The sequence below is a fragment of the Alexandromys fortis genome, unplaced genomic scaffold (genome assembly GCF_014885135.2).
Source record: "Alexandromys fortis isolate MF-2015 unplaced genomic scaffold, M_Fortis_MF-2015_v1.1 scaffold_148, whole genome shotgun sequence".
Lineage (NCBI taxonomy): Eukaryota > Metazoa > Chordata > Mammalia > Rodentia > Cricetidae > Alexandromys > Alexandromys fortis.
Genome location: NW_026068019.1, coordinates 321,663 through 349,239, shown reverse-complemented (window position 1 = coordinate 349,239; position 27,577 = coordinate 321,663). Strand labels below are relative to the sequence as shown.

Below are 27,577 nucleotides of genomic sequence, written 5' to 3'. Positions count from 1 at the left end.
GGGGAAGAGACAGAAATTTTTAATAAAGAAAAAAGAAAAAATAAATAAAAAAATTAAATTAAAAAAAATAAAGAAAATGACTCCATACCCTATAAGCCACCCAGACAGAAAGAAGTATTAAGATTAAATTCCAAGAATGTTTTGTGCCTGCCATGGGCGCTGGGAACTTGCTGTCAAGTTGCACTGCATACAGTTGGCTTGAAGAATCTACGTCAAGTGACATGCAAGGGGCTCTTTATAGCTGGATAAGAGAAATGTAAATCATTAGGAAAAACTACAGCCTACAGTCTGCTTTGAAACTTTATCTAAAGCACCATCTTAGTGCATTTAGATACAGCAACTGAATGGGATGCTCGGTAGTCTTGACATAAGTCCTCCAGTTCTTGGCACTGAGAAGTTGGTGAGCCGAGGAGATGACTCAGATGGTGAAATATTTGTCCTACATACCTGAGGATCTGAGTTTGATCCTCAGCACCCTCTGTGGTGGCCTGCCCTTGTAATCCCCTCCATGAGATGTGGAGACAGGCAGAGATTCCTGTGGGTCACTGGCTGGCCCGTCAAGCCTACTTTGTGAGTTCCAGAACAGGGAGATACTCTGTCTCAAAACAAAACAAAGAGAAAAAATAAAAACAAAGACCAAAGCTAGCAAACAACATTCCAGCTGTCCTCTAGGCTCTGCACGCACCCTTGCCTGTGCATACATGTGCACCTGTACATGCACAAACACACATACATACATGCACAAAAATGAAGATGATAAGGACCTTGGTATGCGGGTCGAAGAGGAGAGAATTCTGACCCAGGCTAGTCCTGCTCAGCCTCAGCCCTGGAACCTGGCACTGCCTGAATTATCCTCAGTCTCACCTGGGAAGGCCATGTGACATCCTGTGAAGGCCTCTGCTGAGAGCTGTGACCTCCCCCTATTGGAGTGTCACCTCGTTCTGCTTTGGTAACTGTGGACACATATAAAGCCATTTCTTGGTGATGGAGAATGGCTTCTAACTCCAAGTCTGAGATGAAAATGGACCCCCTCACTGGGAGAGCCAAGCTATTTCCTTCATTAAGTAGTCCCTTCTCCACGGTGGTCTCACTTCAGAATCACCTGGAGGGACTTTAAAACCTACCACTAACCAGAACCTTCCAAGACTTCTTGACCGAGAGTCTCTGCAGTGGAGCCCAGACACTAGCAGTTTGGAAAACTCCATAGGTGTTTCTAACTTACAGCCTGGGTTGAAAAACCACTGATTTCACGTTCGGTTCATGGTATCACATTTATTATCTCACTCAGTCTCCGTAAGAACCTTTGAAACTAGGCAAGGGAGGTACAGCTCTGATCACAAGGGAATGGGGGCTCAGAGGAGGTGAGGCGAAAAGCTTGAGGTGGCACAGTTAACGTGCCTCAGTCTCGGAGCACAGGCTCTCAGTTCACCCTAGTCCTCAAGCCAGGAAACTAGAGCGGTTTGAAGAGCCCTGAGAGAGCCAGTACTGACGCAAAGGGCAGTTGCTTCCAGTGCATTCTGGAAAGGTGGTAAAGGAGTCATAGAAATGCCAGGGAAGAGCCCCAGAGGCTGCCCCCTTGCTCCGCGCCTCTCTGCAGACTCTGATTCAGTAGGTTTGCAGACAGCCCAGAGAGTCTGCCTTTCTAACAAGTTCCCAGGTTAACACTGCAGGTCCTAGGGTAAGGATCAGGCTCAGGAAAAAAAAAAAACAGCAAAGACTGGCTGAGAGGCAGAAGCTAGAGGTCACAGGGGGGTAGCTGCCGATTAGCAGACCTAGGGAGAGAAGGTCGGTTCTGGAACTCTGCGTCTTGAGGAAGCACATGTGTGTAGACGCATCTCCCTGCAGACTCAAGGATCAAGGAATATTGAATGGTGCCAAGCACGTTTACTAATGGTTTGCTGACTGCCAGTTCTCAGTTTTAGTTTAAGCTTTCTTTATCTGTTTCTGAAAACCAGCCACTACTGCGGCATGTCTTAGATTTCAGGTTGACTCTAGGTGTGTTTTCTGTTATAAATATAAGCGGTCCCATATTAAGATGAAGGGAAAGTTTACTTGGCTGTTTTAATTCTATTTACGCATCACTCTTTACAGTTTGGAGGAATGGCTTTGGTGACTGAAGTCTTGGGAATGCCAAGTGTCTTACATTGTCTTGTGTCTCTTGTGTGGACTACCAAGTGGCTCTACAGCACACTTAGACCACACTGTTTTCAGTCTAACTTACAAGTTATATCCCAATAGGAGAGCAGGGAAGTGTTGCATGGAATGAACCACAATAAATATTTTAAATATTTGTGAATATGGAGATGATCGTCTCAGAGGCTGATGACATGAAGGAGCCTTATGCACTTCCTTAGAGGTCTAAGAATGCTTCAAGCCAGTCCCCCCACATCTCTATCTCTCTTAAACACACACACACACACACACGCACACACGCACACACGCACACGTGCACACGCGCACATGTGTCTCCTCCAGTCTCCTCTCTCTCGGTTCCTTTCTTACTCCTCTATCCACTCTAGTGTCTCTCTCTTCCACCCTCCAGCCCTGATTGAACTAAAGCGTATGGCTGGAAAATGTAGAAAGCTCTGTGCATCCGTCTCTGTCGCATACATGTGACGCAGCCTGGGGGCTCCATTAGTATTCACTGAAGAGCTAGCACGTTGATTTCCTTAGATCATAAAGGACCATGACTGTCTTGATTTTTTTCCAGTGGAGTATAAGAAACCATTGAAAGCTGTCGAGCTGAGTCACAGATGACAGGCAGCAAAAAATACGACAAAGGTCCACGTGAGGTTTCAGAGGGGAGAGGGCAAGGAAGGGGTCCTTTAGGAGCCATGGCTGGATTCAGAGGGTAGGTTCTAAAGGCAAGAGCGAGTCTTCTGTTGTTGGGATAATGAAGAACTGAAGCGAGAAGCCAGTCAGGCAAAGATTGAAGAATGAATGGGAATGAGGCTCGGTGGTACTGTGCTGGCCTGGTATGCACAAGGCTTTACGTTCCCTTCCTAGCATAAAAGAGAATAAAAAGGAAAGATCATTTACTCCCTGTGACTAGATATGTGAACATCTAAGCAGAGGTACAGGAATGGGTTGCAAGCCAGAAGAGCCACACGAATCAAATAGAAGGTATAGGTTTTTTTTTTTTTTTTTTTTTTTTTTTTTGGAATGGGTGAGATCTGATCCTTTGTGGACAGAGGAGATGGAAGCAGCAAGATCGGAGGTGGTGGATAAAGAAGGAGATCAGTAGAAAGGGCAGGGCCTAGAAGGTGGTGGAACAGGAAACCACACAATGGAGAAAATGAGGAATTCCTCTCCCTCTAGGACAGAAGCAAATGGATAAGTAAGCAGACACTTAGGCTGGGAAGGGGAGGCCAGAGTGAACTTTCTCATGGAAGTGGAAATCACATCAGTGCATCAGGAGCTGGGGCCCAGGACTGTACGAGGAAGAGTTTGAGCTACCCAACGTGTTAGGTGTGCCCAAAAGTCAAATGTGGAGATGTACAGAGAACAAGTAAGTAGCATCAGCCACCAAGGGCACCGAGGCACAGCAGTCTGACTTTACAAGTCCAGATCCACTGTGTTCTGGGGCCAGATGAGAGACATGTGAGTGACGTGTCTGAACCAGGACACTGCATGCCATAGACAATAGGAAAGAGAGTTTCATATTACCAAATGTAGACGTAAATTCTCCAATCAATGGCATCCAGACATACAAGAAAACTGGGTAGGGATAGAAAAAAATTGACAGATTCATTCAGTTATCTTTGAAGATTTCATTGGAAGCAAGTATTTGTCCTCTTGGAAAGGTACCTGTGAGAAGGCTATCTATGACTGACTATAAATCACACTCACCAGACTGGGACCCGGGGTCCAAGCAGGGCTTGGTTAGAGACAGGTTTTGTAGGTAGGACACTGTGAATTGTCAGACTGCGGTAGCCAGTGGCACGGTCCTCTTCAGTCACACGGCCAGGCAGCCGCCAGGGAAAGGTTAGGAGACGAAGGCTGGGAGTTACAGAGAAGTGTCTCTTCACACCAGGAGAACCCAAGAGCCATAGCTAATGAGAACTCAGCGCGCTTTGCCTTTCTCTCTTCAGACACCTTTTTCATTCAGAACCTGAGCAGGAGGAGAGTTCTTTTACAGTTCAGCTGTTGTTTGTAGATTATCACGATCAGACACAACCTCTATTATCTCAAACCTCAGTCTGTGGCGTGCACTGCCTCTGAACATGACTACATTTAAAGTTTCTTAGGAAGATGATGAGTAACAATTCCCTTCTAAACCTCTAGGGAAGGGTGCCATAGAAACCTTTCATAATAACACAACAAAAACATACGCTTGCAGCTTCCTCCTGGCAAAGCAGCATCCTCATTTGGGAAGATAACTATATTAAGAAACCGTGATATATAGGTGTGTGTGTGTGTGTGTGTGATTTTTGCCTACCAACATGTGATTTGACACTGTTCAAAGAAGACTTGCAATTATTAGAAGGAATACAAAAAAATCTATTATACCTAAATTGAAAGAAATTGAATGAAAAAAAGTTCCTCACATGAAGTCACATAGTAAGTTGAGTCCATGGGCAGAATCTTTGGCTGTGCTGAAGGAAGCTCACTGAAGAGCCCCACTGCTCCATGGCGGAGATAGAACCTTGTGAAATTTGGGGTGATAGCATCAACCTCAGTAAGGCCTCAGAATTGCTCACTGGTGCTCCCGGCTCAGATCCTTGAACTTGAGCAGTGAACAAGAACAGGCAGTGGGCACCCTGCTACCCTAGCTGGATCGAGTCTGGTGAGCCTCCAACAACATTCTTTAAGCCTCAGCAGAGAGCTCCAGGAAGGGTACTTGAGGGTTTCAATCAACATTAACATTTTAACTGATGCTTCTCTCCCTGACAGCTCCGCATGTCCTGGCTTATCCGTGGGGCTTTAAGAGGAAATGTATCCCTGGTGTTGGTGGAGAACAAAACCGGGAAGGAACAAAGCCGAACGGTCTGGCACGTCGCCGCCGATGAGGGCTTGAGCCTGTGGCAGTGGACAGTATTGTCGCTCCTGGATGTGACTGATAGGTGAGTTCCTATCTGTCCCGCCTACTCCGCTTTACTCTACCAGTGATGAAGTAGGATGGTCTCAACCTTCCCATACCCTTTATCTAAGACATTTTCTTAGTTATTTTACTCGTGGCTATGACAAAGCACCTGACAAAGGCAACCTGAAGAAGGGTTTATTTGGGCTCAGAGTTTGGGTGTTTAATCCACCATAGTGGATATAACTTGATAAGAGCGCGAGGCAGCTGCTTACCTTGTATCCACGGTGAGGAAGCAGACAGCGACAAATGCTGGTTACTGCTCAGCTGACTTTCTCCTTCTACTTCAGTCCAAGTAAATGGACAGGTTGAATGGTACTGTCCGCATTTAGATTAGATCTTCCAACCTCAGTTAACCCCATCTGAAGTCTTTTCCACCGACATGCCCAGAGGCCTGTCTCCTAGGCGATGCTAGGTCCTGTCAAGTCAGCAATCAATATTAACCATCACAAGCGTGTACACACACAGGCTTGCACAATCGCCTGCCCATTACTGGGAGTGCGAGATTCTTCAAGAGATGTTGTGCTAATGAACACTCGTCTCCTGTGGCTCTCACCTGGCCTGATTAGCTTCCTCCAGGATCTGCCTGCGGAAAGAGCAGAAAATGAGGCACTCGAGCGCCTACCGAATAACACGCGGGTTTCATGTCTCCATGGCATTTCCTCTCACTTGGTGGCTGTTGCCTTCCTTTCCCATTTGCCCATATCTTTTCTCTGATTAACAACAAAACCTTGGTAGGTGAGAAAGGGTTATCACTGTCCCCTACTACTCTCTGAAAGAGGAGAAGCTGGAAAATCAAAGGAGCCAAATACCCACAAGTTGGCTTCAGAACCAAGACCGAACCCAAAAGCTCTATTGCTTCGGCTCCGGAGGAGGATTGACTAAGGTAGATGCCAGAGTCTTCACTAAACATAGATGAGCTTCTGCCAGGGACCCTGGTCCTCATCGGATTCGATTACTAACGACCTCTGTGACCTTGGACAAGATCCTGTGCTCCTTCGCACCCCAGTTTTCCCCCCTTCTGAATGGATAAGATCAGGTGACAAGATCTTCACCTCCGCATGGCACTGGATTGGAGCAGATGCCCGTGGAGTTCAGCTGCCCCTCGTCTTCCTAAGATGGCACTACCCTGCCACCTGCAGTCAGCCTGAAGCAAGCCGTGCTGGAGTAAAAATGACTTGGCACCACAGCAATCCTGTGACGCTCTACCGTGCTATGCTGAATGTTCCATGGGTGGCGCAGGCATGGTCTATAGCAAAAGGCAGGGTGGGGTCATTTCTGCAGAGAGGACTGGAAGGGAAAACCGCTTGATATTGGCTAAACATCCTACTCTACTGTTAGGCGAAGCCTTCAGAATAGTCTTACCGAAGATACTCAAATTGCCGTTCTGGTGACCCCACCTCTGAGAGGACCAAAGACTCGAGGCAGGGTAGGGAGGGATGTGTGTTGTCATGAGACTTCCTAAGTGTGGGTCTGGGCTTTGAGTTCTTCTCCCAATCCTCAAAATGTGCTGTTCCCTGCAGTTTCTAAAGGGAGCTCTCCTGTCGTAGGGAGAAGCCTCCTCCCAACCCTGAGCAGCAACCACCCTTTCCTTCAGATGCACGTGGCATCATGACCAATACCCATGGATGTCCCCGGGCTCAATGACCCTGGGACAAACATATTTAACTAAAGTGGAGGAAGACATGTGGGTGCTGCCTCTGTAGGCTGATTTTTATTCTTTGGAATTGTGGAGGGCAGGGGGGGTCACACATACGAATTGGAAACTCTCTGGAGATGCTGGAGCCCTCTCTCCTGGGAAATGTAGAATTAATTCCAACGAATCAAAGTGTTGTTTCTCCCCTTTTTCCACAACCCAGCAAGCTCTCTCTTTCATGGCCGTCCCAGGAATTTAAAGCAAGTGAAATGTTGACTCTGCTCGCTCCTTTCTTCTGAAGGTTCCTTTGAAAGAGACTTTGTTCCCAGCCTTCTTCTCCTGCCTCCACCCCACTCCCAGCTGAAGGCTATTTAGCACGCTGATATTTCCATGCTATTTCCAATATTCATACCGAGACCAAAGTGTCCAGTGAGGGCTCAGACAAAAGCCAGCTTGGTTCTAAATGCATTGTGACCTAATTCCTGCATAATTACTTGGGGGGGGGGGGTGTGACTCCATTCACAAAGAACCTGCCAGCCATCAAGATGTTCGCAAAGCCAGAGGCGGTAGAGAGGCATGCCGCCTGGAGGTTTACAATGAGGAACCCTGGGTGAACCTACTGACTGTCACTTTCTAAAGCCTAACCAGACTGAGCGGTGACTGGAGGATAAAGCTGGGAGGGAGCTCTGATGAGCGAGCATGCATGGGCTTTCGACCCAGGCAATCACTAGTCTAGCTGGTTGCATGACCTCGTCCTGTTGACTGCACCTCCCGGAGCCTCGTCTTCCCCTTCTGTAATCAGTCCATCTTCACCAGATTGTTATGGGAATAAGCGATATAATTATCTAAAGAATCTCTGTGCAATAGTGTGTCAGAGCTTTCATCTCAGCATCATTTATTCCAGCCTTTCAGTGGCCGCGTGTGGAATTTATTGAACAAACAGTGCAAACCCAGCCCCTGATCTTCCAGCATAAGGCGTGTTGTGTAAAATAGAGACTTACAGTTGCCTCTCAGGTTTGGGGAAGGAAAGTGTTTGATGAGCTTCTTGGTCCACACTAAAATGCTTAATCAGTAAAAACCGCTAATAAGGAATATAATTAAAACTGACAACAGCTCCCTCTCGCCCACACAGTGCCTCAGAAGAGGCTGGCATAGTCAGATCAGAAGTGATATCCAGTCGTAGGAACCATAAAGGTGAGGTTCTTGCAACTATGTAAACCGTCAGTGTTTTGTTGGGTGCTAGTCTCTAATGGGGAGGGGGGGCAGAAAGCACTGTCTTCTGCCTTCCTCCCAGGAGAGAGAGCTGTAGCTGCCTGGGTTGCCATAGAGTGAAAAGGCAGAGGGGGGAAGGACGGGAAGAATACAATTAGGGAAAGAGAAACAGAGAGTGAGCGAAGGACAGTGGCGAACCAGCTCCCGTCCCTAACCTGGGAGGTCGACCTTAATACTGTATATATGTGTATGTATCCACAGCCTTCATCCCACGAGGCTCCCTTAGGAAGATACTCACTCCCACTGTTCAGCACCTTCCTCTTCAACAGCACCCCAATCCCAGACCTTGAAATCATTAGGAACTTTATCCCTTATGCTTCGTCAGGTCACCTCCACCCCCAGCTTCTCCACCCTCTATGCATTAGGAAGTATTCTATCAGCTGTTTGAGAGATGAGAGCCCATAGTCCCTCGACGGCCATTGAGCAATCTTTCTAAACACAAATCCATTCTTTTCCCTGGCTTCCTTCCACCTTCTTTAACAAAGCCTTTATTTAAGTGTATGTGCATGTGTCCAGCCCCAACTTCAGCATCTCCTACCATGCATTCCCTCTCTCTGCCCAAAACTCCTCTCCACTCAGTGGTACCACGTTATAAAACCCCTTACATCCAGGCTTCCCATCCTCCATTCCCCCCACATTAATATTCTTCCCTTGCCATCCACACCTTCCACAAACCATCCCACTTTCCTGACTCCGGGGCTAGCTGTGGCCCACCGTGTGTCCTTGTTGCTCACGAGACATCCCTGTGCTTTCTTGTCACTTTATGATTTTTTTTTTTAAATATTTGACTCCCCTCTCAAGGCAAAGATCATGCCCCTATCTTATATGTCACTGATTTCAGTACCTAATACTGTGCCTAGCATCTAGGACACTCCATAATCCACGTGTGGCAGAATATATATTGAGAAGAATCGAATATAGTGCCCAAGACCAGCTGAATGAACTATGAATTCACAACTCGCCCCTGGACTCTGTCCAGCACACCTCCTCTATTCAACCTAGTCTAGCAAAACAGACAAACCACTTTATAATAAATACGACCACAAAGTGTCCCATATATCAGAGCAGCAGCTGCATCCCGTCAGTAGAACCAAAACAGCATTTGTTACTCTTTAGAGACTCGCCCGGTGCCTGCACTCTCTTTGTCTGTGGTCACTGTCCTGTCAGAATCCTTTTATAAGAAAGACTTTGATCTTTCATCGTGTGCCCTGGTGCCTGTGAGTGGGGAGTGAAAGCTGAGCACGGAGACCAAAGACTTGTGGTCAGATGGCTCCCACGCCACAGCAGGCTGTAATATCTCGGTGGCTGGGCCATGGGTGTAAAAGGCTGGTGGCTGGGAGCTGCGCAGCCTTGAGCAGTGTTTCTTCTGCCGATTCACAACTATGCAAAATGATAGAAGTGACATAATCACCTGTTATCATTATGAAATTACCATAATTCTACAGCCAGACTGAAAAGAGTAACAAGGGCAGCTCCAAGGATGTTTCGAGCGGTGGCAACATCCCTAGACTAGAGATATGTCCTCTCTAGGTGACTTTGAAGGACAGCACCAATTCAAATGTGAGTTTGGTGAATGTTGAAGGGCCGTGTCATGGTTGGGCATCTACCTTGGGTAACTAGGGTTCCTCCCTTCATTCTCTCCCCGACTCTTCCCCCTCCTCAAATGTGGATGCCATTATTTCTGCTGAAATTAATTTTGCCTTTCTTCAAAATGGAAGAAAAGTAAGTTCTCTCCCCTTGCTGTAACCTCCAGTCTCTTCCAGGGTTTTCCTCTCTGCAATCACCTATCTTTTTAAACCCGGTGTCCCCCAGCGCCCTACGCTTTGACGCGCTTCCAGAGCGGAGGCTGCTGCGCGGAGCTCATTACGAGATGGATCTGGAGACACCATGGATCAAATCGTGTCCCACAAATCACTGCGATCGTACAGTAAAATAGAAAGTGTGTAACTTATCACACCTGTGCACGCTCCTCTTCCCCAACACTGCCATTAGGAAGGCTTTTAGCTGTATGCTGTATACATAGTCTAACAAGAAAAAACGTTCCCGCTGGAGATATTTAGGTTTCCTGTTCCCTTTTGCATCCTTTGTCCTAAACGACAAGCGGGATGTTTCGCAAATGCATCTTGTAAACGAGCTCAGTTAAACTGAGAGTTATGTCCCTGCGCCTTCATTCCAGATATGCCATAAAGACTCTCTCTCCCTAACCAACTTTTGGCTTTAGTCCACAGCATCCCTATTTTACTCAGAAGTACCATGGATACCAATGGTCTCCCTCCGTGTACCATCTTTCTGCCCTCAGAAAAGCATTAATGGGGTACTTTCTTATTCTTGTCTATGTAAAGAAGTAGAGATGCTGGACACTGCAGATGATCCTGGGTTCCCAGGTATAGACATGACCTTGGAAATGTTGTGTTTAGCTCGTATTTTTTTCAGAAATTACATCAAGGCTTCCTGGTACAGCCATGGATGAATTTCAAACGCTGGTTAGAGCTAGCTTGGGTTGAGTGCTTCCTGCTGGCCAATCACTGTAACAAGTACTTAGCAAGCATTGTCTCCTTTCATCCTTCAAAGAGCCCCTTGGGGTAGAAACTATAATTAACTCCCTTTATGTATGAGAAATCTGAGTGTAAAAGAGGTTAAATGATTTTCCCCTCACCCTTAGGCCAGTCTGCTCCCTAGACCCGGCCTGAGGAGATACAGCACAGAATTTGGAGAGAGGTGGGAAACTGGGCACACATAGGCCTTGTGGCTGGCAAAATATCTGGGTTATTTTTAGACTGTATCTCTTACGCATGTTAAGCTTGTTGTTCGTTTTTCCTTTGCTTCACCACCCTTGACGTTCCTACTACATTTTATTCTTAAAATCTTTACACAAGTTGGTTCCTGGTGTAAAGTACTCATGTGCATGCATAAGTTTGATTCCCCAGAAGCTATGTTTAAAAACAAAGCCAAACTAGGCTTGGTCGCACTTACTTTTGATCCCAGCACTCGGGAGGCAGAGGCAGGTGGATCTCTATGAGTTCAAGGCCAACCTGGTCTACAGAGAGTTTCAGACCATCCAGGATTACACAATGAGACCCTATCTATAAACAAACAAGCAACAACAACAACAACAGCCGGGCATTGCTGTGATCACAGCACTGGAGGCAGAAATAGGAAAACTCCTGGTCCATGCTGGCTAGCCACTACAGCCGAATCAGAAGGATGCAGGCTTGGTCCGAGATCTTATCTCATAATGTGGGAAATGATTGAGAAGGACATCAACTTCTAGTTTCCACTCATGTGCATCGGCACTCATAGCTACATGTGCACACGTGTGCACAAGTACACACACAAGCGTTAGATATGTTCTAGATTGTCATAACCATTAGTGCAACAGAAACCAAAGCCAACTCTTCTTCTCCATGTTGTTCCTTGTCTGCCATATTAATCCCCATCACTACCTCCTGATGAAGGCCTTTTAAACCCAGAATACTCTGCCTGTTTTCTTTACTTCCCGCCTCCAGTGGGGACAGCATCACCCAAAGAGGATGGCTCCCCTTCCTTTCCTGGCCATTGTTCCTCCCTCCGAGCCTTTTCAAGTCATCATTCTAGATGCCTTTGTCTGTCCCCATACCATCTGCTCCCACTCCAAAACCAAGCATAGATTTTGACAAGGATTTCTAATTGCAAATATTTTAATGTACCATATCTAACAAAGGCATAAAAGTTAAAGACATTTGCTATATGTTTCATGAATCCCCTCTCTGTGGTTAGGAATAAGCTTCAATGCCAGGAGGACACTGAGGAAACCCAGCCCTAAAACTGTACACCAGGTGGGACAGAAACCTCTTTAGTCACCAGGGGGACACAGCAGAGGGGACTGGCTCTGTGTCCCTCCTCTCCTGCCTGCCCCCTCCTTCAAATTCCTGATTATTACTATTTGCCTCTAGTGTAAACCCTCCCCAGAAGAGAGCATGCAGAATAGGGGAAAGGCATGTCTCCAAGCAAAGCCCCACAACCCAGCACTGGCTGTCCTCTGCTAGGAAGGCTGCTGTGACCAAGGCTCTTGTATCCCCTTGTCGTTTACCCACAACCACCCTGCACCTCCATCCAGGGGGCTGTACCCTCTCCCAACACAGGATGCTCGCTCAGGTCCGCAACACTGGGCTGCTAGGATATACTTTCAGATGAGAAGATTGGGTTCCAAGGTCCCACAGGTCCCCAAACATAGCAGCTTCTCAGTGGAGGTCCCACTTCCATCCCCTACTTAGCCAGACATGATCCTATGAATCTTCTAGGGATGAAATGGTACCAACCTTTATCTTTACCAAAGCTTTGTGTATTTATTGTTCAACCAGTATATTCTGCCTATCTAGTGTTGGCTGATGGTCCCCATAGATGTTGCAGAACAGCTTAGCTTTCAAGGAAGGCTGTCTCACAGGGTCTGGCCAAGAAAGCAGTTGCTGCCTTGCAGAGCCTGGGTGCCCGGAGGAGGGAGATTCTGAATCCAGAGCAGCATGGATGCTAATAAAACTGTTGGGGTCCTTTCTTCCCAACAGGCACCTCTCTAGGTGCTAGACAGTGCCCTCTCTCTGCCAGCCATGGCACAGTGAGGGTTTCTCAGAAACTGTGGTCCAGTGAGATTAAATAATGATTCAGAATCACACATTAAGGAAGAACAAAAACCAGGGGTTCTCTTCCAGTCAGCAGTCACATGTGGGAACAACCTAGAGAATCCCAGACTCCAGAGAAGAATGAGGAAGGGCTACTCACAAGTTCATCCTGAGGTGAGCGCACATATGCAAGAAACGTTAGAGAAAACTCAGTTCTCCCGATAGGTGGGTCAGGGCTGCAACAGCTGGAGCTTCAAACACACTGTCGACAACATCAGCCTGAGTCAGGACCCTAAGCCTGGAGAAAACTGTGGATAAATTATGTCACTAAACCTAACAAGTCTTCACCCAAAGGGGCTCAAATCCTTCACACACACACACACACACACACACACACACACACACACACATCTTCATTCCCAAAGCCCACAAGGTATGAGGGATAAATCCTTTGGCTTTGTTGACAGCCTTCAAAGTGAGGGCTCTTGGCAAGAAAGAGTCCCGTTCCTTCTGCCTTTGTCTTGTGCTGCTTGGAGGGCTGAAGAGAACCTCACTGGGCCGTGTGCATGTGGGCCCACAAGCTCTTGTTTTCTCTAAGAGAAGCCGCGAAACAGTTCGTACAGAGACACACAGGAAGCGAAGGAGTTTGTGCTTCTGAATCCAGCTTCTCATAAATGTCGGCTACCAAAGTCAGGAACTGAATTCTGGGATCTTGAGGATCACAGGCAGCAGTGTTTTCTTCCAGAAAAAGCTGCGATTACAGAACCAGGTTATGGAGTCCATGCCTGAGCCACCTGGAGGCCCTGTAGAGAGCTTGTCGCCATGAGGAGGTCAGCCAACACCTACACAAGCTAGTCATTCAGGATAATTCTAGAAAATGACTGGCCTAGTGGAGTAAGCTGAATATGGCCTGGGTGGAAACAGGCAGCCACACAGGTCATCCAGACAAGGGTGTAGGCCTATGATCAACACAAAAGTAAAAAGTTAAGGACAAGAGGAGGGCCCAAGCTTCCATTATGAGTCCAGAGCCTTGTGTACAACACACAGCCATAGAAACTGTACTAGAATATTTTTCCTCAATGCACCCTGCCTGGCTCACCAGGGTGCCCCTGGTCCTATGATGATGCCAGAGTGTGTTGTGAGAGAAAGGCTTCAGCTAAAAGAGAAAGGTCATGTGGTCTCCTGCAGCCAGCAAAGGACAGAGTCTACCCATCACCACAAGGAGCAGGCTAGACACCCACCCACCTGTGCCAGGAGTACAAACAAATCCTAAGTGCCTAAACCGTAATCCAGCTGCATGGATTGTAATAACAGTACATCTTCCGTATGTAGAGTGCTATGTAAATAAAATGCATTTCTTTCTCATGTACAATCAAACATGGGTGTGCTCGGTGAGTTCAGGAACCCACACCCCTTCTACTTGTGGTCCTGACCTTTTCTCCAGCCTTGGAATCCTTCACATTCAACTAACCCGTAGAGAAGAGAGCATGGAAAGAGACACTTAAAGGGTTTTATGTGTTATTACTTCTCGCTTTCCATTGACTAGAATTCAGATTTCAAGGATGCTGGGAAATGTAGTCTATCTGTGTGCCCACATAAAAGAGAAGTTCAAGCAGGAGGAGGTGGTGGCAGAAGAGGAGAGGAAGAAGAAGGAGAAGGAGGAGAAGGAGGAGGAGAAATACCACTCCCATCCGGGGGCATCTATCAGAGTGTCACTTGAGAGTACAGCGCCCTCATTAGCTGCTCTGGGCGCTGCTCAGCCAGCATCTCCACAAGCTTCATAATTCAAAGCTGAAATCAATTCCAGGATCTATTCTGAGGTGTGGATGTCTCGTTCCCAAAATTTTACGATGCAGCAAAGTCTTAATTTCTGGCAGAAATCATCCCAGAATTTCTCTCACCAAACTTCCTCTTTTCTAAAAATAAATAAATAAAACATAAAAAAGAAGAAAAGAAGAAAGAAATAGAGAATGAGCAAGAAGAGTGTACTTTGAAATGGCTCGAGGCTGCCAGGAAAGCTTCAGACCCACACATCTAACTGAGTGTTACTATATGCCAGAAAACTCTCTTCCCGGCTGCCACCAAGAAAACCCCTGTGCCCCACACGTGAGAGATTGATTAGAAGACCACCTCCTAGGCTTGGAATCCCTACCTTCAAGAGGTTCCCCAAATGACTCTGCTGTGTAACTGTATTTGGAAGACAAACTGACAATAAAATGTCAGCTCCAAGTCTCTTGTAAGCCAGATGGAGAACCCGGAAGTATCTGGAGACGTATCACTGACTGTCAAAGTGTCAACAGTCATATACTAAGTTCCCGCCATGCATATGGCCAGCCTTTTGCTAAGTCAGAATCTGAACGGCCTTGAGAACACATGCGTGCGTACAGAGGCAGCCTAGCCCATTAGCATTGTGCAGGCTCCCGAGAACTCCCAGAATTCCAGCAGTCAGAGCCACTTGAATGGGAGAGATGTACTAACTGGCCAGTCCCCAAGAAAAAAACATTTCTCTTAGAGAAATGAGAGTCAAGGTCACTCATTCCAGAGGCAGCGTCGGGGCAAGCAGAAGTCTAAAGACAGGGGTGTTCCCTGTTGTTTCTGGGATGTGTTGGGATTGTGGGTAGCCAGCTTGAAGGAGAGGGGATGGATGGTATGAGGCCATGTGCTTTGACCTGTGAGTGTAGATAACAGCACTACAAAGCCCAATGGTGCTCACTAGAGCCCTGAGTCTGGTGGGGACTCCCAAGGAAAACCAACTGTGGAAAAAAATGATCAGAGCTTCAAAGTGGAACTCCGAGAGGAGGAGTCGGGGAGCCATCAAAGCAGTGGCCCTAGCTTCTGCTGCCTTCCGAAGGTTGCTCAAGAACAGGTTTGGTGCTCCTCTCTGAGAAGAAGGGAGCTGTGGCTGATGGCTTAATGTGCCTCCTGCACTAAACCAAACACTCGTAACTCTAGAAGATCTGGCCCTGTTTCCCGTCTCAGAAAATATCTCAGATCACTGGAGCAAGGAGTAGATTAGTAATTCCGAGCTCTAAATCCCATTCCTAATGGTGATTTACTGTGACATTTGGGACAAGCTGTTGCTTTTGATTGCTCAGTTTCCACAACCAAGAGTGCAGAGTGCTGAGGCAGATCAGGCCCGTGAGCCTAGCTCATGAGGCGGTTGTTCGGAATGGCACGACATGACCCCCTTTACAATAACTGATGCTCAGATCTGCTCAACATTTTCTTGGAAGCATTCACAGCTCAGTTTACAAGGCAACAGATGTGTGTGTGTGTGTGTGTGTGTGTCTGTGTGTGTGTGTGTTTCGTGACTCTTAATGCTTGCAAAAATGTTCTCAGCCCTTCTCCCCCTAGGCATAAAGTCTGGAATCGAGGGAATAATTGAGCTTCTAATACTTGGAGTAAAGCAGAATCCAACTAAACATATTTTGTCCCCAGGAGAAGCCCCACAGACATCACTTCTACCCCCACTTTCAAGCAAACGATTTACACATCTTCATTGCCACATGAAGTGGACCCACATTGCCAGCTGCCTGACTGGCATCTCGTGATGTCACAGTATGAGTCCCCCGTGCACCTCTGTCCATGGCTCTGCCACTCTCGTAGACATTCGTTCCTCCCAAGTCTCCCTATTTTCTCTCTCACCAGTCACAATGGGCATGCTCCCTGGCTTGAGTAGGCATTAGTTCTGGAGGGGGTCAAAGCTAAAAGGAAGTTCAGAAGTCCCATGGTCATTGAATAATATAAATTACACAATGTTCAAACTCTTTATGACAAGGTCGATACTCTATGCTCCTGGTTGCAGACACGGGCATCTGACTCACAACATGGGCTCAGATGATCTTTGCTCCAAGGCAAAAGATGATGTGTAGAATTTGTCATGCTGTCCAAGGAAGCACAGATTTATCGTTAAAACAGAATATGAAACAGAAACAGTGAGCACCATCTCTCATCCTAGAGAAAGGCAGGGGGAAAATACTACTTTAAAGTATACTTATAAAGTCCTCGAGATTTGCCCGGGGTCCCACCAAGTTGGTAGCCCTGTCCTACCAACTTTACAGTGTTTTAGAATTCACTTCCCCCCAAGCAAAGAAGGCTACCAATCCACCTCCATCAAGATGTTCTCAGGGATGAAGAAAATTAAAGTCACCCTTTTCATAGGACCTTTCATTGTCCGAAGGCTGACATATATGGGTATCATCTCGGCCCTCAAAGTCACAAGCCAACAGACAGAAATAGAGCAGTCACCATGCCTGCATGTCCTGAGACATAGGTGTGGACAGTCCAGGCTCTGAGAAGAGTGGGTTTGGTGCCTTCTAACCTAGATAGTCTTTCACGGCCTCGGTTTTCACTAAGGGCTGGTTGAACAGTGGAAGGTGCATGATCCTAGATAAGATTCAATGAGCTAGATGATGGTTTGGCAACAGATGACAGAACATGTGACCTGGAAATGAGAGGCCTGCTCTTTCCTAGTACGTAACTAACTGTCCAAGGCAAATGATGCCCCCAAGAGATCCCCAACCTTCTTCACAGCCTTTGGTCAATTCTCACACGCATGTCTCTGCCTGTGAGTGAGTGTACAAGTTGGGGTGGGGTGAGTGGGGTGGGGTGGGTGTTCTCACGTTCTCTATGTCCGTTTCCTCCTCCTCCCTCTTCTCCTCTTTCTCTTCTTCTTCTTACCTCACTCTCTCTCTCCCCTTAACTTCTTTCCTCATTCTGGTCCCACCAAGGACTTACACAGTAAAGCCTGTGGATCAGGCATTTTTGTCTGTAGCCACCTCCCCTGCTGGGCCAAAGTTCCATAAAGCAAGACCCCCCTATCCTTTGCTTTCTCCTTTTCATTCTGTTCCCACACACTAGAATGCCAGCGCTATGACACAGATTGAGGGAATGAGATAGCAAGGAAGGAATTTACCGGAGATTATCTTCTACCTGGTTTCTCCCTTTCAAGAATCCCTAAGAAGTGAGCACAGAAAGCTTATGCTTAAGGGTGGGGAAAGAACCCCACCCTTAAGGGTTCTCACTGGGTAAGAACCCTTGCTGTACACTTGCTGAGGACCCATCTTGAGTCTCTCATGCCCATGTAAAGCACTGAACACGGCAACACTAGTAACCAGCACTAGGGAGGGCAGATGAGATCAGAGAATCTCTGGAGCTTGCTGGTCACCAGCCTAACTCCGGGTTCAGCAGGAGACCCTTTCTCACAGGAGAATGGTAGAACATGGTGTCTGATGTCTTTCCCTGGCCTCCACAAGTGCGCACATACATGCGTACACCATCCAAACGAAAATATAAAATAAGCAAGGGAAAGTCAATGATCGGAAGCCTTGACCTGCTGGCATGGAAGGGTTCTTATGATTTTCCATGCAGTTTATATGAAGATTTATATTCTCTCCTCTTTCCCCAAGGTTCCCCCACCACAACCAGCCTCATTGTTAAAGAAAGAGCTCACTCGCACTTGGCAGCCCTGGAAACTCTGTATTGACTTTTCTCCTGTTCTTGGTGTTATGCCCAGAGGAGAAACCGAGTCTCGATGTAGTAAATTACCCTGGAGAATCGGGCCACATGGGATGGGGAAATACTCCCACTTAACCTGACTTTCAACGTGGCCTCTTCCCAGGCACAAACGCTCACAGCTTCTGTACACATGTCCAGCCCCTGACTGCTCTGATCCAGCCAGGGCTGGTCCTGAGAACCCAAAGCCGCCCCTCCAGCCCAGCCCCTCCTCTGCAGCCGGTAACTGAAGTCAATTATGCAGATAATAGGAGGGGTGTGGCAGGGTTTCCATTGCAGACATTATTCTAATAGACATGCACGCCACAACCCCAGCCTTGCGACAGTCCATTTCAGAAGACTTTTACTGCGCAAATCAACTGAGCAATAAGAAATGGGAGAAAGTGGTTTTCTCTCGGCAGCATCTGCCAGTCCTGTCCTAAGCAGCCAGATCCCAGACAAGCCCCAGCTGTGAAAATGGACCCCCCTTTTTTTTTTCAGATCCGACTAAATGGACAGGGAAGGAGTCTGAGCTATGGTGCCCATCCATCACACGCCTCTTACACCATCCGGCTTTCTTTGCCTCTCTCACCAAAGCCTTGTTATTCCCTCGGTCTACATTCAGGCACACACCTTTTTGTCAGCTACTTAGAATCATTAAGTGAACTTAATTAGGTTTGTCAATCCCTGAGGCTGGGAGGATGGCGAGTAAGGCCTCATATTCACTGCCCATTAACAGTCTGTTGCCTGAAAGAGACGGTGCATTTTCCGGGCTGTGCGTGAGCAGCATCCACACATCCTTGGCAAGGATCTGCCCGGTGAGTTGAGAGAGCACCCACTTCCAGAGCTGCCTCCTGAAAACCTGGCCAGGGGCCCAAAGTATCCCAGAATCCCCCTGGGCTAATTTTCAACAGGCTGTCTGTAAAGCTTACACAAGAAGGAAAGGTGGGTGCATTCTTATGCAAAAACAGGCTTGAGCCAAGATCTCTAGCCAAAGCTGGTTTAGACAGGGAAAAGAAAGAAGGAAAGCAAGGAAGGAAGGAAGGAAGGAAGGAAGAAAGAAAGGAAGGAAAGAAGGAAGGAAGGAAGGAAGGAAGGAAGGAAGGAAGGAAGGAAGGAAGGAAGGAAGGAAGGAAAGAAAAAACCAGCACCAACTCCAGCATTCACAAATCTATTTTGGAGAAACAGAAAGAACCAAGCAGATCAATAGTTACAGTTACGGGGATGGCAGCCAACTCTACACAGCCAAAGAAAGGGGAGTCCCACCTGCCAGGCTCTCAGATAGCAGGAGGAGCCCCAAATGTTCTCTACCTTTTCCTTAACCAGATGCCCTACTTGAGAGGGGGAAGTGTCTTCTAGCTGTGGAGATAACACTTCCCTCACTATCAAGAGTGAAAGTGTTGGGGCAGGGGAAACCGGCATGTTTGTTAGTCTGTTGTGGTTTTAGCAATAATACGCCATGGCCCTTGCTACCCATCGGTCCTAGAATGTTCTACCTGTGCATAAGAGTAAGTGCTAGAACCTAAGGCCCGAGGCCACGGCTCACTCTGAGAAATGACCTGGCATCTGTATCTTTGGGAAACTGGCCATAAAAGAGTAATCGGACTGGATAAACTCAGAACCCCCAAGGAAATCTTGCCCATATCCAACCGGGAGAGGCTACGAGAGCCTCTTCTTCTGTGGTTCTGCTCAAGGCACTCAACCAGACAGCATCCAAAGTAGAGAATCCTAAACCACAGCTGGCCTAACTAATGCCCACCTTGTCTCGTGGCCAGCTCCCTCATAGACGATGAACTCCGAGTGTTCGCGCTCTTCCACAGTCTTTGCTCACCACCTGCTATTCCCACGTTAGGTCCATTTCCCCTCCGTCCTGCCATACCTGTTTACCTCCGTCTGACCTTCATCTACCCTGGTCCCACCTGTCCTTTACTGAGTCTCTAGAGTGGACAGAAGCAGCATCATACGTGCTCATGGTGTCGTCTGACAGGGTCTTCCCTGCCTGTCCTGAGTGCCCCCCGACACAAAATATGGGCAATTCCTACCGTCAACTGAATGTTTTCATACAGCAACTTCTACTGCCAACATCTTGTGGAATGCTTTAATGACTCATATATAAAAACCCCTGCAGCCCCAGCTTGTATCTCCCAGCCATGCGAAGAGGCCTGGTGGCTGCGAGGGAACTCTGCAGGGAACTCTGCAGCAGCTCCGATCTCTCAGTCATCGAGAATGAAAGCAGGAAAAACCGAGCAAGCGAGGAGACTAGCGGTTTCCCCTGGGGTCCGTGGCGAGAGCAGTGGAGATCTCGTCTCTCCCCCTACTCTGCAGTCACATGACTCATTTACCTCTTTGCAAAGTCCTTTTAGGCGATGTTCTGATGATGCAGCTTAGCACAAAATCAACATGCGCCCCTGGCCTATTGGTAATGGATAAAGAGGGGAGGACCAGACAGGAGAATGAGAATGTAGGTTGTTACGGGATCAACGCCCACTACAGTGCAGGGTATCTTACATTCCCAACTGAAGAACATGATTCTTTATAGTCGCATTTCATTAATTTATAATAATGATAATAATTTTTGTTTCATTCACAATGTTTTGTTTCGTTTGAGACAGGAATTCGCATAGCCTAGGCTGGCCTCAAACTCGCTGTGTAGTTGAGAAGGGCCTTGGACAACAGACATTTCTGTTTTAAAAACAAAGCACTTGGGCTTTCTAATTGTGACCTTTAGACCGAAAAGGCTGTATCTGACAAGATTTTACAAGATAAATGAAGGCACAGGCAGATGTGGGGATAGAGCAGTTGAGAATAATTGGCCACAAACACATTGTTTAGATAAAAGTTCACATCTGATTTGGAGAGTGGAGCAATAACTGTCCTCTGGCCAGAAAGATGTAAGCCACTGTCTGTCCCTTCTAAGTGCTGACCAGGGTTACAAGCTCAGCAATGATGGGAGCTTCCACCTGGATGCAGTTCACCATCCAGGCATGCCCAGCCCTGTTACATCAGAACAGAACACTGCCATCTACAATGTTCACACTCAAGAAAAGCTCGATCAAGTTACAAAAAAAACCAAAAAGGATAATTGCCTGAAAAGAGCCTCATAATGTTGTCAGTAAGCTTGTGATTCTGTGTTGGGTTATGACTGCATGTGACCCAGGCTGAACATGCAGGGACACTTCACTCCCTTCTTGAGCTGATGTCTAGAAGAAAAGACCTTCCCCTGACATTTCTTCTTGTATGTTTCTTCCACCTCCCCAAAGAGTATTTCTTTCCTTGTTCACTTCCTACCGTGGCCCACATTATCAGAGAGCCTGTACTCTCTCTTTATATTACATAGATAGATAGATAGATAGATAGATAGATAGATAGATAGATAGATAGATAGATAGATAGATCTTTCTCTCTCCTGTCTGTCTGCCTCTCATCCCCCTCTCTCGTTCTCTCTCTCCCATTTTCCCTCCTTGTTCCCCAACAGTTTTGGCAAGCGATAATTTACATGCCATAACATTTACCCATTTTCAAGTGTGCAAGTCATTGACTCTCAGCAAGTTTCTAGAATTCTACAAAGAATACTACAACCCAGTTTTAGAACAATTTCATCACCCCAAAATGAGGCTTTGTGCTAGTTAGCAGTCACTATTGCTCCCCTGCTAGCCCCAGGCAAGCACTAATCTGCTCTCTGTCTCTACAGATTTGCCTCTTCTAGATGATTCCTATCCAGAGAATCGCTCAATATGAGGTCTTTAGCTTACTGTCTGCCTTCTTTAACTTTGCATAATGCTTTTGAGAGGCATCTATTTTACAGCGTGTCTCCTGGTCCGTTCTTTTTTATTGTAGATTAGCATCCCAATGTGTGGCTGTATAACCACATGCGCTGTATCCCGTCAATGATTGACAGCCATGGCTTTCCTCTCTTACCATTTCAACACCCACAGCAGACACTGCGCTCTATTCATCAGGTTCTTCTGGAATCTAGGGAAAGAGTGCTTAGGGTTCTCAGGACAAGGTCACTTTATCTCAGAAGGGGGAGGTTGTCTGATGGCAGTAGCCTTCCAGGAAGATTTCCCAAGAAAACAAACCAGGAAACAAATGAGTCCGTGACATCTTTCCATTTATCTCAACCTCATGCTTTCCCTGACTGTAGTCAGAGGACCTGCACTCTAAGCCATGAAATGGCTGGGAAGAAACATGATCTCAGTGAGTTACTGTCCAGACGTCATGACCCACTGTGGCTTGATTACAAACACTCCCAGGGGAAACAGTCGATCATCTGATTTTTAACCACCAGTCAAAAAGCAGTAGCCGACACTGGACAAGAACCAGGATGCCTCTGTTGTGCAAGAAATTAACCCTGTAGTTGCTGGTTGATGGGGTCAAACCAGGGGGAAAGCCCCATTGCCTGAAGCAACAGAGACACTGAGGAGTTCTTCATCAGTTACTATCATACAAAAGCACTTTAATGTTTAAATAGTGACTTCAGCCTGCCCATGGGTGAGCATGAGCACAATACCCAGCCACCATGCCTTTCTACCCAACACGCATGCCCAGAAAGCAAACATCTCCCAAGCTCAGAACTCCAAACTGGCTCTAAAGGTCGCATAACGGTCATACTCAGGATGGAGCACCCCTTCAGAAAGGGATATGCTCCGTGATGGAGAAGTAGAAGTCGGGAAAGGTTGAGTCCTGCCCTCTTACCACTGCTTTCGGAGAAGAGGTAAGGCTGATCAAGCTAAATTTCTGCCCCGCAGAACACACCTACTGCCAATGACGCCTAGGACTTTACCTATGCTAGTGGTTCCTAACACTCGTTCTTCTTAACACCATACAGGTTCTGGCTGCAGATAGTCACGTGGTGGGGGCCAGGATCCAGGGCAACAGTGGCATTTGACAACATTTCCATCAGCCTCGACTGCTACCTCACTAGTGAGTTTTGTTCCTCTGATGCTTTGTTTCCTTAACCCAGTGACCCATGGTCTCTTCTCTAGACCCCTAATCTTAGCCATCTTGTCTCTTCTGCTTTCTCCACTTCACCCTATTCTCTCTCCCTACAACTGACTCTGCCTGACTCAGCCCACTGGCTCTTCTCTATTCCAGTCAGTGGGGAGGAGAAAATGCCCTCGAATGCAGTACCCAAATCCAGAAATCTGTTTGAGAAAAATCCAAACAAGGAGCCAAAATCCTGGGCAAACATATCAGGACCGACGCCTATCTTTGACCCTACAGGTAAGGGTTATTCTGGCACAGCCAGAAAATTTGAACAGCATTATTTCTTGCTGCTTAAGGCAGAAGAATGGCCTGTGTTGTGATTGGGGTGGGTACCGTGGTTAAAAGAAAATGGCTGGTCTCCAGGAGAGGCATCACCGCTTTTGTTATGGGACCCCAGAAAGAAGCTGTGTGGCTCTCTGATCCCCCGAGCAATGGCACTGAGACCTAACTACTAAAAATATACAAAAGAGGAACTTTTCGCTGGGGAACCCAACACACAATGGCAGGGAGGGTCAAGCTAAGGCCAGTTGTTATGACACACACTGGTAGGCAAATGCTATAGAGGTGGAAACAGGAAGATTGTGAACTTGAGGCCAACTTGGGCTTCACCTTTAGGGACCTAGGGAGGTGTAAAGTGCTTGACATACAAGTTCCAGTACCCAGGGCCCAGTTCAGATCCCTAGTACCCATGCAAAGAGCCAGGAGAGATGGAGACAGGAGGGTCCCCGTATCTTCAGGGGCAACCAGTCTTGCTGAATGGTGAGCTCTAGATTAAGGAAGAGACCTTGTATCAATAAGATCATCTGAAATCAATCTCTGGACTCTGCGTGCATATGCATACACACATACACACACAATACACACACACACACACACACACACACACACACATACACACACCATGGGTCTTGATTCCCAAGCCCCACCCAACTGTGTCCAGGAGCCCCTGAGGGCTTTGGTGCATTGGTACTGACACTTCTCACATGAGAAGCAGGTACAGTACACAGTTCGCCACATCCTGCTGTATACATCTTCTTTAGAATAGCAGCATATAGATGATAAATCTCTAATTTCTACCTACAAGATAGAATCCTGGTTCTGTTCAAAGTACTAAATAATTAGAAGCTTGTATCTTTGACACCAAATTGGTTAGCTCTCTGCTCATTAGCTAAGTTTTAGTTTTGCTTCATTTTTGAAATAAAAGACAAAAGCTCCTTGAAACTGTTTATAACTCCTTGATGGTTCCTGTCTGATCTGGTCAGCTACCAAGCTGAAAAAAAGGGGGGTTGTGTCTCTTTTTACCCTTAAAGCCCCCCAAAAAAACTTTTCGACCCTCCCACAGTCTACCTGGGAACCTAACCTATAGAACACTATACCCTGCTGAGTGAGGGCCCTTCCCAAAAATCTGTTCAGTGTCCCTTCCTGTCACCCACACTTGGGGGGCTCACCTCTGTATTCTGCCTTGTTATAAGCTTGTGCACCTTGCGATTCCGTCAGTTCAGGAAGGGGAGCACCGTTCCCTTTCCATTCCCTGCGCTAAGTACACATGGTGGCCACCCCCACCCTGGCCTCGACACCAACCAGGACTCCAGAAACATCTACTGATTGGCTGGTGGGAATCTGGAAGTTTGAGCCAGGTGTCTGATGTCAACAGCCACAACACTACTACCAGCACTTAGGGAGCAGTGGTCCACCCGGCCCTGAGTCTGGGCTCCTTAGCACGTAACTCCCACTGTCCCCAAAAGAATAATCAATAAGGGCCTTTCTGCCACTCAGACAAACGAAATCCCATGGGAGCTGGGGAAGGGCTATGAGTCCCCACCCTCTCCAAACAGAATTAGAAGCAGACAGCTCCCAGAGGGCTACCCTTAGTGAGTAGCATTATCTCAGAACAACTGGCTCCAGGTCAGAGGGAAGAAGAGGGTATTGAACCAAAGATGTCTAGGGGTGGCCTTGAGGTTCGCTGAAAATGCTCTAGGACCCTGAATATGGGGCCGTTATTTTCCCAAGAACCCAGTGTCACATCAGGAGCTGCTTAAGGCAAGAGAAGGGGAGCTCAGCTCACACAGCCCTTCCCCCATGTGCTCTATTGCGGGATGTATTTGTCTCTGTGACGATTCGGGTTCCCTAGTCCCATCTCGGTGTAGATCCCTTTAGATGTGTCTTAGGGTTGCAAAGGGGGTCTGTTTGGGGGCGACAAGTTTTCTGGAGAGAAGGCCACTTCCCTCTAGACTTAGCTTTATAGCCAGGGGGGAGAGTCCTGCCCAGCCCAGGACTCGCCTGACTTTCATCCAGACTCAACTGTTGTCCTTACGCATTTCTTCTGCAACCCATTCTGTGCTCAGAGTCACTGAACAGCACAACCCCAGGATGCAGCACGAAGAACTCATAGTCTGGAAGGAGGAAAGGCAGGTAGACAATGTAACCAGAGCAGGAGGGTGAGGAGGGGCTCCTGGAAAGGCAGGGGTGGGGCACATCCACTCGGTGATAACCACTCAGCGTGCACACAGTCCTGCTACTTCCCTGGTACTGCATGTACCATAGCAGGGAGGGGGTCAGCAGTACTGGACGCTCTGAAGCTTCAGGGTAGGAGAGTAGCTGGTGGGCCAGCAAGATATGTCTGCAGTGTCTGGTTTAATCAAAGCTCAGAGCATTGCCCTGGTAGGAGAAATCTAGAAGAGGGCGAGGGAAAGGAGGGGAAGGGGGGATGGAAAGAAGAGAGAAGCAATAATAAAGGGAGGAGAGGGGGAAGTGGTGAGGAAATCAGACAATGCCTACCCCTGAGCTAGGCTTTGCCACCAGGCAGTTTGATGTCACACTGGCCTGAGGGTAGTCACTTCTACTCTGATTGAAGGGAGAAAAAAAAAAAGATGGATTAAAAGACGGTGAGTATATATCTGCTAGGAAGGGGACCCAGGATGTGAAACCCAAAGTCTATAATCTTTGCACCAGCTCTGCTACTGCCATAGAGAGATCTCCAATCAGAGAGAAGGGCTGTGTGGGAAGGAGGTGGGGGGACGGTCCCAGAGAAGAGCCCCTGCATGAGCTGTAAACAGTTCCCGACCCTCTGACAAAGAATCGAGGCGACAAGATAATAAGATTTTCTCTCCAAAGTTCAGCGCTGTCAGTTCGCGCTGAGTTGGAACAGGGGTGGTGGGTGGCATTTCTGCTGTCCTCCAGGCAGTCAACACAGAAGCGACTGAACGCACAAAAGCTAAATGAAACCCGGCCTTGAGAAAGCTGTTACTCCCAATGCTCCCCAAACTCCTTGTGTCCCACCCTCCCCCCCAAGACATCCAGGCCCACTCCAGGGGAGTGGGTGGCCAGGGGAGTCTCCAGCCCAGGCGCAGGGGGAAAGCCTGACCAGGTGACCAGGTGACCAGGTGGTTGGCACACATGGCCTTCTCGGAAGCCTCTGAGTCACTTTAGTTAATCAGATGAAGAAGCTGGAGGAGAAAATGGGGCGAGTATTAAGTCCCTGGAAATTACGTTTCTCAGCTTTGCACATGCAATTACACTAACCAAATGGTCGGGCTAATGCAATTAGGGCTACAGAGTCGGGCTCTTCTCTCTCCCTCTCCCTCCAGCTCTGCCTCTCTCCACCTCCCTGCCCCTGTCCCCACCTCAGTCTCTGTCTCTGTCCCTCGTGGTAACAGATGATGCTGCCACTGAACGGTACAACAGTCAAGTTCTGCAACCCTCCCTCCCTGAAATGTTCAGCTGAGGATTTGAAAGCTTCAGGGCCCTTCTACTATGGGCTCAGGTACAGTATAGGTAGGACCAAGGGAAACATAATGCCACAATTTTGGAATTTTGGCAAAATAAAAAAATCACAACCTTGCCTTTTCCAAATCTAGCCCTGGGTTTGTTTACCATTTCCAAGTATACAACATGAACAAAGAGGGAGAAAAACAAACCCATGTAGAATCCTGGGTCAGTGAGGTGATTCAGCTGGTAAGAGGCACTTCCTGTGCAAGCCTTTGACCTAGGTTTGATCCCTGGAACCTGGCATGAAAGAAGAGAACCAATACCTGAAAGTTAACTTCTGATCTGTACACAAACACCATGACCTGGGCACACACATACACACACACATGCTAGTGGTGGTGGTCATGGCGGTGGTGGTTGTGGTGGTGATGATTTTATATATATGTGTGTGTGTGTGTGTGTGTGTGTGTGTGTGTGTGTGTGTGTGTATGTATGTATATGTTGAAATAAGAGCGGCGGCGGGGCTGCGTCCCCAACACCCCGGCCGCTTGGCTAGGTCATGCCCGAAATAACAACACACAAACTGTATTCATTTAACTGCTTGACCCATTTCTATCTAGCCTCTTCTAGGCTAATTCTCACATATTAATTTAGCCCATTTCTAATCATCTGTGTAAGCACCCCAAGGTGCGCTTACCGGGAAGATTCTAGCCTCCGTCCATCATGGTGTCTCTGCTCCAGAGTGCAGAGCTGTTGGGTCTCTCCGGGAGCAGAGCAGAGTCTGACCTCACTTCCTCTTCCGCCCAG

General features: G+C 47.5%; 1 protein-coding gene across 1 annotated transcript in view; it reads left to right on the top strand.

Annotated features, from left to right (window-relative positions):
- The window catches only part of Alk (ALK receptor tyrosine kinase), a 723,384-nt gene that overhangs the window by 619,855 nt on the left and 75,952 nt on the right, over positions 1–27,577 (top strand). The window contains exons 9-11 of the mRNA XM_050162985.1: positions 4,894–5,063; positions 22,905–22,999; positions 23,171–23,299. Coding sequence (XP_050018942.1) covers positions 4,894–5,063; positions 22,905–22,999; positions 23,171–23,299 — 394 coding nt within the window. The remainder of the gene's footprint in view (positions 1–4,893; positions 5,064–22,904; positions 23,000–23,170; positions 23,300–27,577) is intronic.